Here is a 16152-nt window from a genome sequence, read left to right on the forward strand (position 1 = left end):
TTCTGTGCTGCCTTAGTTCAGGCCTTTAGCTCACATCTAGACCGTCAGTGTTAGCCTTATAACTGGTTCTTTTCTTTCATCCTTATTCTTACCTGATTTTAAAAGCAATTATTCATTCATGTCACTCCAGCTAAAACCTTTTAAAATTGCTTTCTCTTGTCCAAAGCAACTTTTCCAGCCCTTTTTTATTATCAAAATTATTTATTATGGGGGCTGCCTGGTGGCATACTTTTTAAGTTTGCACACTCTGCTTCAGCAACCCAGGGTTCCTGGGTTCAGATCCCAGGCACAGACCTAGCACCACTTGTCAGGCCACGCTGTGGTGGCATCCCATGTAAAGTGGAGGAAGATTGGTACAGGTGTTAGTTCAGCACCAATCTCCCTCACAAAAAAAAAAAACCAAAATAAATTATATTTTACAGAAAAAGAATTTATAAACCTGTTTAGGAATTTAATTTTTTCTCATTTTTACATAGTGTATGATAAAAATGACTAAAATATTTTTTGTGAATATTTATAATCAAGTTTTCCCTATAATTTTGTTTCTTCCTTCCTTTTCAACCATATTGTCCATATACAAAACCTTTGTTGTACTAACATTGTTTACTCAGTGTTCCTTGAACATATTTTTTATTTCCCTGACTCAGTGCCTTTGTCCATATTATTTTTCCTTCTCTTGAATGCTTATTCTCCTTCCTCCTTTTCTTCTTTCCAGATCCTCTGTATCCTTAAAGGAAGGTTTGATTCATGTTCCTTCCTCTCCCTGAAGCTCCTCCAGCCATAGTGAGCTCTAAATCCTCTGCACTTGCGGCATTCTTTTGTTTGTTCCACTTATGGAAATTAATTATACAGAGACAGAGTAGTTGTTTAATAAATGTTTAGTTGAATTAACTAACCAATACTCTTTACCACTCAGCAGCTGGTCAATTTTTCTGATGCATTTAGTTTTTAAAGTTCTATATGATTTGCATAAAACATACCTTTTCAAGAATCTGAGAGTAGTTTTTTTAACTATTGTAAAAGTACATTCTGTCATGAGGACTAAAATATTAAATGTAAATATAAAAAGGACTACTTTCATATGTGATTTATAAAATCCATCTGCATGCCTTATGGTCACACTTTGTAATGGATTTGGTTCTCAGCTTAATAGAAATTATATACAGGCAGGTTTTAGCAGTTTGCCAACTATGATAAAAGTACCTGATCATTCAGTTTTTGAGTTATAAAGTGAATTATTGAGAAGTTACACAATCCTGGAATTTAAAGAAAGACTTTGTGGTGTACTTCGTATTAGAATATGGTAGCTTATTTCTTAATAAAAGAGGCTAATTTTCCCAAACTTTTTCTCTTTTATATTAGCATATTTAGAAAGGCATTTGCTTGCACTGGAAGAGAATTGTGGCTGAATCTGAAGAAGCATATTTATCTTAGAGCTGTAATATTACCTGTTATAATGTCTTAATATCCAAAGTACATTTTTTTTACAAAATCTGTTATACCTTAGTCCAATCAAAGTTGAAATGACTTCCATAAATATTTTTTTCTGACGTGAAATAAATTTTAATGAATTAGGAGACTTTTACTTTTATGACATCGTAGTTATTGTTTTAAAAGGTATAAGCTTTTTTTCTTGGAAGACATAAAGTTGTTGGCTTGGAACTAAAAAAATATTTAGAATATATTTTGCAATGGCCATAATAACATCAAGTTGAAAATTAAACTGTATGTTTGCTTTCCCTGAGGACTCTCCCTATTGTATAATTGAGTTCTTTGAACCTTTCGGAGAAATAATAATAGTATAATGGAGGAATAATATATAGTGCTCAAACAGGCTCTAATCTAGGCCTGCACGTATGATTATAAATATTACAAGGAGGAAGAGAAAGAGAGAAATACTTAGAAAACTAACATTAGATGGATACTTAACATAATAAAAAATGTTTACCTGAAATCAACAACCAATATCATACTTAACATTCCATGAAAATCAGGAATAAAACAGTGAGGTCTGGTATCACAACACCCAAATATTGGTTGATAAAAGTTCCTCCTGTTTGATAGTACATGTTTTAATACACATCAAGATATCAGAATAGCTAATGAGCAGTTAAGACATGTGACTAAGAGCAGAGGCCATAGTACTCAGGTGGAGTTTCTGGTCAGGCAGTAATGGCCAGATAAACCAATATATCAGGAAAATCTAGATGTTAGATACATAGACAAAGAATGTGAATAGAGAATTCACACACACACACTCAAAAAAGGTAGATAACCAATATATTTTTTCAAAGAATATTTGAGTTCACCAGGCATCAAGGAGATTATAATTAAGTGATATAATTTTATAGTATGTTAAATTAATGAGATTAAAAATAGTAATACTGAGCAGTGACAACTGCTACTGTATACTGCTGCTGGACTCGGGTTGCTATGTATAATTTTTTTGGAAAGCAGTTTAAGCAATATGTATCAATAGCCTTAATGATATGCAAATTCTCACTATATAAGCTTCATTTTTAAAAAGCAAGATGCAAAATGGTATGTATCCATCCTATTTTTGCAAAAACGTCTACACATACTTAATGGGGCCAGTCCCGTGGTTAACGTTCAGCATGCTCCACTTCAGTGGCCCAGGTTCACAGGTTCATATCCCAGGTGCAGACCTGCACCACTCGTCAGCCGTGCTGTGGTGGCAACCCACGTACAAAATAGAGGAAGACTGGCACAGATGTTAGCTCAGGGCTAATCTTCCTCCAGCAAAAAAAAGAGGAGGATTGGCAACAGATGTTAGCTCAGGGCTAATCTTCCTCCAGCAAAAAAAAGAGGAGGATTGGCAACAGATGTTAGCTCAGGGCTAGCCTTCCTCCAGCAAAAAAAAAAATGTACACATACTTAGACATGAGAAAAAGAGGAAAGAGATCAAAAAAGAATATCTAGGAATACTGGGAAAAAATTTAATAATATCTGATCTTATTCCCAATTTTAGTGGGATTAGGATGATTTATCTAGTTTTTTTCTATGTACCTTTATTATAATTTTTTATAATATGTGTGTTTATGTAATAGGAGGGGAAGCTCTTATTTATGGTGCTACAAAACATTGGAGAAAAGCGGTTAGATTAATTTTTTTTAAGAGCTGGAAATTTTAGATACACTATATATAGTGATCCAGGAACTCCATTTTATATTAGTTATTTATCAGGCAAGTGTTTCTTATATATATGTGTGTGTGTCAGTGATTTATTCCAGTCTAGCATTTTATATTTCTACCTGTCTAAAAGATGTTTATGTAAAAGACCTTAGGAAAAGTTTATCTATATTTTGATGAGTATTTTCTTTCTTTTCGTGACTCATTGTCTAGCTTTGGTTAAATTTCAAACGGTGGAAGGAAAACACAAAAAATTTTTTTGTCGTTTAAGACACTAGGAAATAAGAGCTATTTTCCAGTATTACAACTTTTTTTAATTTTTAAATTCTAGAAGTCAGTGGATCCTGACCAGTGTTTAACTGTTTTTTCCCTCTGTACTTCCAAGTTTTTTTTCAACATTTTATTTTGAAAATTTCACAACTTAAAGGAAAGTTGAAAATATTTTTATACCCATTACCCACCACGTAGATTCTACAATTAACATTTTACTATACTTGCTTTGTCTCATACCTATGCATCTCTCCAACCTTTTAATTCTTCCAAAAATCCATCTTTTCATGCATTTCAAATTAAGTTGCAGATATCAGTATACTTTCCTCTAAATACTTTAGCATGCGTATCATTAATTAGAGCTCAATATTTAGAATTCCCTTTTTTTCTTTTGAGGTAAAATTTAAAGATAATGAAATATATGTCTTAAGGTACCATTTGATGAGTTTCAACAAATGAATACACCTGTGATAACCCAAACTCCTCCCATCAATATATAGAACATTACTGTCACCTCACAAAGTTCCTTCATGCTCCTTCCCAGTCAGTCACTTCCTACCCCTTACAAGCCCCTGATTCCAAGAACCAGTAATATGAATTTTTCTACTATAAATTACTATTGCCTGTTGTAAAACTTTATGTAGATGAAATTATACAGTATGTAATCTTGTATAAGCCTTCTTTCATTTGGTGTAAAGCATTGAGATTTACTCATGTTGTTGAATATGTCAGTAGTTTGGTTTTTTTAATTGCTGAGTAGTGTTCCTGAGTTCAGCCTGTTTCTTTTCTTTTTTTTCTTTTTTTTTTTTTGCTGAGGAAGACTCACCCTGAGCTAACATCTATTGCCAGTCTTCCCAATCTTCCTCTTTTTGTATGTGGGCCACCATCACAGCGTGGCCACTGACAGACAGGTGGTATAGGTCCACTTCCAAGAACTGAACCTGGGCCACCGAAGTGGAGCACACTGAACTTAACCACTAGGCCACTGCGGCTGGCCTGAGTTCAACCCATTTTTAATGTGAGCTTTTAAGATTTTGGTGGTTACTATTGTTACTTGATATTCCTTGGCTTATGCCCAAAGGAAATTATGCTGTAATGAGGAGTGCTATGATATTTGGTTTTCTGTCATTATTATTGTTTTGCTGTTTAAAAGTTAATAGCAAGTTGTTATTTATCAGATATAACTAAACTGCAGGGAAATTAGATGCTTCTTTGGATAGAAGCACAGCGTTCTAAGAGGACTGTATGTAGAATTTCACTTAGTTCACCTAAACAGAAACGGTGCATTGATAATGACATAGCTCTGTTTGAAGGGTCGACCATTTCAATTATTGGCATGTACTAAGTGTTTTAAAAGGAAGTGGGGGAACCCTATGTGGAGTTCAAATCTATATTCCTATAACTTGCATTCATTTGTCTAGATTGTGCTTTCTGAACACGAATAATATGTTTCCTTAGGTCAGTATATCAACATTAAGTACTATGTAAAGTAGCACAGTTTAATAAAAGAGTTGACCTAGTGTCTCCTTTGCCCTTTTTTGCATCAGCTAGATATGTCACCTTTAATAAGTATTAGCTTTGATTTCTTTGTTTAAATGAGAATGTTTACATAGTGCTTTCTGTTGAGGAACACTGAAAAATGTAGTGAAAGCTAAGACTCTCCCCACCACCACCATGCACTTAAAACACAGAACCCCTGAAGCCCATCCCTTCACCTTTTGCATCCCGTGTTACAAATTCAATAAATGAAATGTTTAGGAATCATCTTGTTTTCTCTCTTAAACCCACAACCATTCTTTACCAGGATATGTTAATTCTACATCAAAAAATAACCCAAATCTGACGACTGCTTCTCACGTTTCTCCTGTCTCCGTTCTAGTTCAAATCTGATCATCTCTCACCTACGTGACTCTAATAGCCTCTTAACTAATCTCTCGACAAACCACTTTTCTCACATCAGCCAAAATGATTTTCTAAAAACATGTGTTTCTGTTGTTTCCCACTATACTTGGAATAAAATTCAAACTGTTTACAATGGTTTTCAAATCAATTGCACTGGCCTTTGTTATTCCCCTTGACTCAGGTCTGCCTGAAACTATTTTGCCTCATTTTGCTCTCACCTTTCCAGAAGGGCTTTCCCTGAGCACGCTAATATTGCACCTGACCTACAACTACCTGCTCTCTGGCCTTGTATTGTCTCATTTTCTTTATACCATTTTGATCGTTATCTGATTTTTTTTTTTTTTTGCTTAATTATTGCTCTCTCTTCCAGTAGAATATTCTCTAAGAACAGAGACCTTGTCAGTCGTGCTGACACAAAATTCCCTGCACTTAAGATGGTGCCTGAAAGAGAGTAACAGGGTATTAAGAATTTTCGGGTATTAGGCGCACTTTAATAAGTCTTGCTCTGATTTAAATTTTGAATCTCTATTTCCTTTTATTGTTTCCTATACAGTTAAACAGTCAGAAGTGTTTATAATAACCACCCCAAAAACTTGCAGAATCCTACAACGTCATTGAGTGAGAAGGCAGTCCTGTACTATCTTGGAAGGAGTAGAAAGCTGGGTTAGTGTTTACCCAGGAGGAATCACCCTAAAAGTTGAGTGTTCAACAATAACCAGTTCTGTGTCTGCAAAAGTTAATATAGAAGCAGATTCCTTTGTAAAATTGATTTTATTAATTTTATTTACAGCCTCGTTCACTCCTGTATTCCTGGTCCTTTACACCCTAACCTGCCTGACCCCTTGGAGCTTCTGCACATTATAACCTTACTGTTTACTCCAAACTTGTCCTACAATTTGAAGACTCCACATGCTTGTTTATTTTTTCTCTCAGTTGTTGACTTGGCAGACACTTATTCTTTAGAGCTCAGTTTAAAATGTTTTCTGATTGCAGCTTTCCATGGCCCCATTGAATCTGGGAGTACTGACAGTAAAGTGGGATCTAAGAGACAAGAAATTTCTGATCTGATTGAAAACAAAAAACAACTACATCACAGAGATCTAATGAGAGTTGAGGTGGTTTTTTATAAATTAGTTTTCTCTTTTCCAGTGTTTTACTTTTCTACATAGTGCTTGATCATCTTCTGGCATACTATATCTTCATATATTTTGTTCGCTGCTGTATACACAGTATCTACAGTAGTACCTGGCACAGAGTAGGTGGTCCATAAATGTTCAGTGAATGAATGAATGATAACTACTCTTTAAAAACTTAAAAACCACGTTTAGCTTGGGGATCATATAAAAACAGGCCTTAGGCCACATGTGGCCCAGGCCTTAGCTGGCCAAACCCTGTTCTAAAGCATTATTCCCCTTAACAAGTGAGTATTATATTTTTATACTACAGAAAGTAAAAATGGAAAGCAGCTTAATGTTTCTCAAAATGTGTTCTGAGTAACATTAGTTCCTTGTGCTAATAATAGGTATTATCCAAAAAGGAATGTAGTGGACAAATGATTTTGGGAAATGTTAGCTTTTGCTTTGCCTCAGGATTTCTATGAATCTTTGATATACTGATGTGCACTGTAAATATCTGAAATATTACACACACACACACACACATATACATCCCCCCCCCCCAGCCAAACTCTTCTTAGGAGCATCTTGAGATACAAGGACCTTTGTGAAAAGTATTTAGGAAACTGATTAACTTTATTTTGGCTTCCTTTTAGAAGGATATTGTTGTTGGATATAGAATTTGAGTTGCAGTTTTTCTCATTGTACTCTGAAGATAATATTCCCTTTTTTGTTAATTAATAGCCTTATTAATTTAGGTATCTTAAAATTCACTCATTTAGACTGTACAGTTCCTTTGCTTTTAGTATATTTATAGAGTTGTGCAGCTATCACCTAATCTAATTCTAGATCATATTCATCACCCCAAAAAGAAATCTCTCACCCATTAGTAGACGTCGCATTCACCTCCACCCTCCAGCTCTAGAAAACTACTAACCTACTTTCTGCCTCTGTAGATTTGCCTGTTTTGTACATTTCTTATAGATAGAATCATACACTATGTGGTTCTTTTGTGACTGGCTTCTTTCACTTAGCATAATATTTTTAAGCTTCATCTGTGTTGTAGCATGTTATCAGTATTTCAGTCCCTTTTATTGCTGAATAACGTTAAATTGTATGGATGTGTATACTACGTTTTATTTCTCCATTCGTCAGTTAACAGGTATTTGGTTGTTTCCATTTTTTTGACGTTGTGAATGATGCTGCTATAAACAATCTTCTACCAGATTTTGCGTGGACATATGTTGTCATTTCTTGGCTGGAAGAGGAATTGCTAGGTCATATGGTAACTCTTACGTTTAGCCTTTTGAAGAATTGGCAAACTGTTTTCCAAAGTGGCTGTACACTCTTACATCCCACCAGCAATATATGAGGGTTCCAGTTTCTCCACATCCTGGCCAACCATTGTATTGTCTTTTTATTAAACTCAGATATAATTCATATACCAAAGTTCATCCTTTTAAAATGTACAGTTCAGTAGTTTTTAGTGTACAGTCGTGGGCTGCATAACAGCATATGCGATGGTGGTCCCATAAGATTAGTATCATACAGCCTGGATGTGTAGTAGGCTATACCATCTAGGTCTGTGAAAGTACACTCTGTGGTGTTCACACAGTGATGAAATCGCCTAATGATGTATTTCTCAGAATGTATCCTCGTCGTCAAGCAACACGTGACTGTATTTACCAAATTGTACCGTCATCCCCACTCTCTATTTCAGAACATTTTCGTTACTTCTAAAAGAAATCTTGTGCCCATTAGTAGTCACTGACCATTCTTCTCTATCACCAGCCCCTGGCAACCACTGATCTATTTTGTGTTTCTTTGGATTTTCCTATTCTAGACATTTCATGTGAATGGAATCATACAATATATGGCTTTATGTGTCTGGCTTCTTTCACTTAGCATGTTTTCAAGGTTTATGTTGCAGTATGTATGAGTACTTCATTCCTTTTTTTTTTTTTTTTTTTTTGCTGGGGAAGATTAGCCCTGAACTAATATCTGTTGCCAATCTTCCACTTTTTTTGCTCGCAGAGGATTAGCCCTGAGCTAACATCTGTGCCTGTCTTCCTCCACTTTATGTATAGATTGCTGCCACTGCATGGCTGACGAGTGGCGTAGGTCCGTGCCTGGGATCCAAACCCACAAACTGGGGCCGCCAAAGCAGAGCACACCAAACTTAACCACTACACCACGGGGCTGGCCCTTTCATTCCTTTTTGATGGCTGAGTGACACTTCATTGTTGGGATATACAACATTTTATTTATCCATGCATCAGTTGATGGGCATTTGTTTCATTTGTACATTGTTGCTATTGTGAATTTTGTTAATGAACATTTATGAGCAAGTTTTTGTGTGCACATAGGTTTCCATTTCTCTTGGGTATGTACCTAGGAGTGGAATTGCTCAGTCATATGATAATTCTCTTTAGCTTTTTAAGGAACTGCCAAACTTTTCCAAAGTACCACACCATCTTACATTCTGACCAGCAGTGTATGAGGGTTCCAATTTTTCCACATCCTATGAAACACTTGTTAGCATCTGTCTTTTTTATTATAGCCATCTAATGCATTTGAAGTGGTAACTCACTGTGGTTTGATTTTCATTTCCCTGAAGACTAATGATGTTGACCACCTTTCCATGTACTTATTAGCCATTCATATATCTTCTTTGGAGAATGTCTATTTAAATCTTTTGCCCAATTTGAAATTGTGCTATTTTTTATTGAATTACAAGAGTGCTTTATTTTTAGTAGATATAAGTTCTTTATCAGATGCTTGATTTACACCTATTGTCTCCCATTCTGTGAGTTGTGTTTTCAGTTTCTTAATAGTGATTTTTGAAGCACAAAATTTTTTAATTTTAATGAAAATCCATTTCTCTGTTCATTCATTTATCACTTGTATTGGTTTCCCATGGCTGCTGTAAAAAATCATCGCAAAGGTGGTAGCTTAAAACAACACAAATTTATTATCTTACAGTTCTGTAGTTCAGAAATTCAAAATGAGTCTTGGGATGGGCTAAATAGGCTAAAATCAAAGTGTCAGCGGATCTGTGTTCTTTTCTGGAGTCCCCAGGGGAAGCCTTTTTCAACTTCTAGAGGTTACATGTATTCCTTGGCTTGTGGCCCTCTTGCACTTTTAAAGACCTTTGCTATTACATTGGACCAACCTAAATAATCCAGGGTAACCTCTCTATTTTAAGATCAGCTGACTAGCAACCTTAATTCCATCTGTATGTAAGGTAACATTCACAGATGCCAGGAATTAGGATGTGGGCATCTCTGAGGGGTCATTGTTCTGCCTGCCACATTGCTTATGCTTTTGTGTTGTATCTAAGAAAACATTGCATAAGCCAAGGCCATAACGATTTGCTTCCACATTTCCTACTAAAAGTTACATTTAGGTCTCTGATCCATTTTCAGTTAATTTTTGCTTATGATATGAAATAGTGGTCCACCTTCTTTATTTTGCATGTGAACATCCAGTTGTCCTAACGCCATTTGTTGAAAAAACTATTCTGTGAGTCTAAAATCAGCACGTGTGATTCTTCTCTCCTTTTTCTTTTTCAAGATTGCTTTGGCTTTGTGGAGACTTTTGTATTTCCATATGAATTAGGATCAGATTCTTAATATTTATAGAAGAAAACACAGCCAGAATTTTTTATAGGGATTGCAGGGATTTCATTGGATCTCTATATTAATTGGGGATTATTGCCATCCTAACATGGATCTTCTCATCTATGAGTTTGGGATGTTTTTCTGTTTATCTAGATCGTTTTTAATTTCTTTCAATGATGTCTTGTTGTTTTCCATGTACAAGTCTTGCACTTCTATTGTTAATTTTATTCTGAAGTATTTTATTCTTTTGGATGTTATTGGAAATGAATTTTTTTTTAGTTTTGCTTTTGTATATTTGCTTTTATTCACGGCTAGTGCATAAAAATTTGATTTTTGTGTGTTGATCTTGTGTTCTACAACTTTGATAAACTTATTTATTTGGTCTACTTACTTTTTGGTGGATTCCCTATGAGTTTTTTATATTCCAAGTCATGTCCTCTGTGAATAGAAGTAATTTTACTTCTTTCTTTACAATCTTGATGCCTTTAGTTTCATGGGTTTTTTATAATAAATCAGCAGTCATTCAAACTGTTGTTCCCCTATATATAATGCGTTGTTATTTTGTCTGGCTGCTTTTAATATGTTCTCTTCATTTTTTATTTTCAGCAATTTGAGTATGATGTGCCTAACTTTTTGTTCTCTTTATTTATCTTCTTTAGTGTTCTCTGAGCTTGAATTTATATCTGTTCCATCTCTTGCTCTCCCCTGTTGTTGACTCCAATTCTACATGTGTCAGACCTTTTGGTCCCTGAGAACATATTAATTTTCTTTTTGTTCTTTTTTCCTCTTTCTTCTTCACATTGGATAATTTCTATTAATCTGTCTTTAGGCTCACTGACTCTTTTCTCTGTTATTTCCATTTTCTTATTAAACTATACAGTGAATTTTAAATTTCAGATATTTATTTTTTAGTTCTAGAATTTCCATTGGTATTTTTTTATATTCTCTATTTTTCTGTTAAAATTTCCTCTCCTTTTGTTCATTGCATGTATATATTCCTTTGCTTTACTGAACATAGTTATAATAGCTGTTTTAAAATCTACTATTCCAACATTGGATTACATTGAAGTTGGCCCCTGTTAATTGTGTTTTCTCTTAAGACTGGGTCACATTTTACTGGTCTTTGTGTATCAAGTAATTTTGGGCTGTATGGTAGACAATGTGTGGAATATATTGTAGAGACAGGATTCTGTGCTATTTTTTCAAACAGTGTTGTTTGTTTTAATTTTTTTACTAGAAAATTACCTTGTTGGACTCAATCTGCAAACTCTTAGGCAGCAGCTCAAAAGTCATTCCAGTTTTTGTCTGTCTTTAGTGAGGCTGGTTGCAATATGCCCTGTGCATGCATTGTTCAAGAGTTAGCCAGAGATTTGGGCAGGGAAGCTTGAGTTATTTTAAAGTAGTTTAATTTATGTGAGCATTTTTACCTTAGTTTATTGTTTTAATAGAATTCCTAGATTTTAGAATCATAGTTTTATTAGCTGGAAATAATCATAGGTAATTAATTTCCAGTCCCTTATATTGACAGTTAAGTAAAAATCTATTTAATTATTTTATTTTTCTCTTTATTACAGATAGAGCTGGGAGCATCAGTACCCTTGATTCTTTAGACTTTGCAAGATATTCAGATGATGGTAACAGGGAAACAGATGAGAGAGTGGCAGGTGAGTAAGATTATAAAGACAGATTTGGATTCTTTGACATTCCAGAAATAGTAAAATGACTTGAGGAATTCTCTTCCTTCTACAATTTGGTATGTGAATATAATTATATAGTCATTATACAAAGTTATGTTACTAAATTATTGGCTGCAGGGAATATCCCAACCCCTAACTTCCTCTTCCAGTGGTGCTGTAAGTTTCTGGTTATACACACGTACAATTTGCTGAGTTCTGCTTGTAGCCAACAGTTTACAATCATGTAGTTATAAAACTGGTATAAAACAGGTTTAAGTTAGCCATGGTTTAGTACAGAGTTAGTGAGACCTTGGCCTCCTCAGTCCTTTGATTGTCCAAACCAGTGCTGATGTTCAGGTGTTGTATACCAATACAGCTCTACAGATTGTTAAAAATTGGTTGAAATACTTCCATGCTCGTTGGCAAATAAAACTTTGTCTTGAGTTCCTTGGGTGCTCCTTAGCCATTGTGGCATCTCTCCAGAAACTTCTCCTGACTTTCCTATAATCCAGAAAATAAAAGGTTGATGCTTGGTACAGCAGGCTGCTCTAGGACCTTGTCCATTCCAATAAGAAGACCAACATCCTTTCTAGTTGCTTGCTTCTCATTCCAGTCTCCATCCCCTCCCCACCCTCCCACCAGTCCTGCCTTCTAGACATCACCATGAGATCTGTAGGGACTTCAGAAGACCAATTTGTACCCACTGTGTTCTGCCTACATCAAATGAGGCCAGTTGGATTATGCTGAGGGTCCACCCTGGAATTTATCAGTAGCAGCCCTAGTTCCTTAAGTGTCAAATGTCTAGTACCTTTCTGGTACCTCAAGGCTGTGGCTATCTGTCATTGAAGTCATTCTTGAGTGCCTTGTAGGAATTGTAGTTTTCACAGAACATTGGCTCTGAGAGAGGTAGGGAAAGCAGAGAGATCAGTTAGGAATTTTCATCTCTACCAGAATGGTGGGCACTCCTAGAACAAGACGGATGCTACATGGGACAGGTGGAGCCTGTGGGGGCAATATGGGGTCAGGGAACACTGATAATGTGAGTTCATCTGTTGACCCACCCTGTTGAATTTTTCTTCCTTTTACTGAGGCAAGTTTGTTAAAACCTACCAAATGTTTACCTGTCGTGGTCTTATGAATAAAAGTGAATGCTAATTCTTATATAGCACTTGCCCCATTGTAAAAAAAGTTCTAAATGTGCATTAACTCATTGAGTTATAGAATTATCATCATCCTCACTTCTTCAGGAAACTGAGGCACTTAGAGGAATTATGTAAGACTTCAGTGTCAGAGCTGGGATTCAAATGCAGATAGCCCAGCAACAGAGCCCACAATTCACTGTACCATATGCTACCTCTTAACAGGAAGGATGAGATTTGACCTAAATGAAAATTACATTCCACTATATGATTTTGATTCATTGCTCAAGAATAGAGATACCGAATATTTAAAAATCTCAGACAGTATTACATGAGTTAGAAGAAAAATGATGTAACTGTTTTTGGTTCAGCAGAAGCAAAGAGAGGATTCAGCAATGTAAACAATAACAATATCAATTGAATGGGTAAGTCCCTGAAAGAGTTGAATGTGGCTCCCATATCCAATCATGATTTAGTCATAAGCATTATTTATTGACAGCTGTATCAAAACAGCTAATCACATCAGTAATGTCTAAAAATTAGCAAATCAAGTGGAAATTATTTGAATAATTTTAGGACTGATTTATCCTACTAATTATATCATTTAAGTAGCATTATGTTACATATATATGTTGTATATTAAATACATGGTATTTTAGTTTATTGGAGATTAACCAAATATACCTAGTTTTGGTATTATTGTCCAAATGGTTACATATGAGAAAATAACTCCTACCCAGAAATTGGCCACATAATTATTTCCTTTCTTTAATTTCCATTTGAAAGGCTAAATTTTAGATTTAGTCAAATTTAAGAGGTTCATAATTATTCTCATTATTTAGGTATTTTAGTATTTTTCATTTGGAGAAACATTGTAGGTATAAAAGCAAAATGTTATAACTAATCATAACTAAGAGTAAAATGTTTTAAATACATGATGGTTTTGATCTTACATGTTTAATGTAAAGATTATACTCTAAGTTTGGGGAGATAAAATAATTCAGATAAAATAAAATGTATTACTGTACACTGTTAATTGTACTGTACAATGCTGTCTTTCACCTTCATTGAATAAGGGAGGGAAAACATATGTCATTCCAAGAGAATAGCTTTCAGATTTTTAGTGCTGTTGTACTATAGACTGTTATAGAACCAAATGTGTGATATGTGGGTGAAACTTTACAAAAAAGTTTCAATTAATCACAGTTCCCGTTTCCAAAAAGATTTTTGACTCCTTGCTAACCATTGGTGGTAACTTAAAAGGTTGTCAAAAGACCAGTAATCCAGGAAAGATAATTATCCTGTAACCTATCATTGGATCACATGTAAACCTCACTGAGAAAGAACAAAAATCTCTATTATTTTCCTATACCAGTCTTGGGCAGAAGGAGATAATAGATAACACAGATAATTGAGTCCATTGTGCCACCACACAAATGTAGGATCTGCTCCAAACTTTAATCAGCCTTTGCTGTTTATGAGACAAATAGATAGGACATTTGTTTTCCATATCATTCTTACTATCTTTTCCCTAAATTTAAAAATCTGATTTTTTCAAGTCTGTGCAGGTATTCCTTCAAAGAGGAAGAGATTTCTAAATGAACAAATGTTTATTGAGCACCTGCTCTGTGCCAGGCAGTGTGCTGGGTACTTGATATAAAATATTTTATTTAATCATAATAATCCTACATACTGGGTCTTAATATCCTTATTTTATAGATAAGAAAACTAAACCTTACAAAGATAGAGAAATTTGCCCAGTAACCTCCATATGGTAAGGAGCAAGATCAGGATGTGACCACATAGGTTATTATTCCATAGCCCACAATTTATCTTTTAGTACCAGGCTGTAGCTTTGACCCATCTGTACATTCACGTGGATAGCAGACTCTTGCCTTCCCATACAAGACTATTTCAACATAGCCATTTTCTTTTAAAAGAGGTAAAATTGTAAAAGCTTTTCATTTTAAATATTTTCCATTTCCAAATTTAAAAGTGTAAATTTTCACCTAAAAATGATTTAAGGAGTAGTAGACATCAAATCAAAATGAGCTTAATCTAACTGACTTGTTAGTAAAAGGCTTTCTGTATGTTATTAAACATAGCTAGTGTTACTTGGTGAATATACAGTATGCCTCTTACTTTTTCAGGTTTTCTCAAAGATAGCAAAGGACATCTATATTCTAGGTATTGGGATTGCCATTCTTTAATTTATTTTAGGCATTTTGAGTAGCTGCTTTGTGTCAGGTACTATGTTTGGCACTAGGTATAGAAACATGAAATAAAGTCAAGAAATTTGTATTGAAACATGTCTATATCTATAATACAAATAAACGTTCAGTACTTTGGAAACAGTGATAAGGACCTTGTTAATTTTCCAACCACCTATATCCCTGTCTCAGGTTCACATGATCCATCTGTTAGCATCAGAGTCTCTTATTTTGTTTGTTCTCATATGTCTGCCTGTTACTGTATTACTTCTCTAGTTCACACCTGAACTTTTCTGTTGGGATCTAGAGAACTACAAAAACTGTGCTTTCTAATTTGCAGGGAAAGACACTCCTGAATGATGGTAATATCAGTAATGTTTCAGATTTATTACATATGGCATGAAGTATTGGAATGCCCATTCATTCAACAAATATTTGTTGAGTGCTTACTCTATATTCAACTTGTTATGCTGTTGAGGGGCACAATAATCAAGAAGATAGACATATGAAGCCTTTATAAAGCTTACATAATCTAATAGGCATTCTAAAATGATAGTGAGATTCTTGCCTGTGGGATAACTTGTCCATTTCCCCTGGGTGAGAAGCAGCATCAGTAGCCCTCTCATTCCTTAGCTATTGTCCTGCAGCATGCATATCCACCTTACCAGGATTAAATAAGACTATTTCTCTTCTTACTATATTTTTTCCCCTAGTACAAGATATCCGTACCTCCTATTAGCAGTACTTTTTGTTTTTCTTATTTTGAACCTTATGTAAGTCTTATTTATGATTTTTTATGACTTCAAATAGGATAGATGCTCTAACAAGACTTTAAAGGCAATAAGCTGTTAATATGGTTGTAGGGTGTTGTAATTTATATAAGTCGTAAAGGTCTGAACTAGGACAATTGCAGAGGCAATTGAGATGAATGGTAATTTAGGGGGTTACTCAAGGGTAGGCATCAATATGTCTTGGACATTTAATTAATGTGGGAGTAAGCACAAAGGACAAGTGAAGAGTAATCTCCAGGTTTCCTGTTTGGGCACCTGGGTAGATTGCGGTGCCCTTAA

General features: G+C 34.9%; 1 protein-coding gene across 26 annotated transcripts in view; it reads left to right on the forward strand.

Annotated features, from left to right (window-relative positions):
* RELCH (RAB11 binding and LisH domain, coiled-coil and HEAT repeat containing) overlaps positions 1 to 16152 on the forward strand; it is a 114728-nt gene that overhangs the window by 13910 nt on the left and 84666 nt on the right. For all 26 annotated transcript variants that reach the window (XR_011421089.1, XR_011421088.1, XR_011421090.1 and 23 more), the window contains one exon: positions 11632 to 11721. Coding sequence is in view for 18 of the 26 variants with exons in the window: in XM_014727837.3 (XP_014583323.2) it covers positions 11632 to 11721 (90 nt within the window). In the remaining 8 variants the exon portion in view is untranslated. The remainder of the gene's footprint in view (positions 1 to 11631; positions 11722 to 16152) is intronic.

This window comes from Equus caballus, chromosome 8, assembly GCF_041296265.1.
Source record: "Equus caballus isolate H_3958 breed thoroughbred chromosome 8, TB-T2T, whole genome shotgun sequence".
NCBI lineage: Eukaryota > Metazoa > Chordata > Mammalia > Perissodactyla > Equidae > Equus > Equus caballus.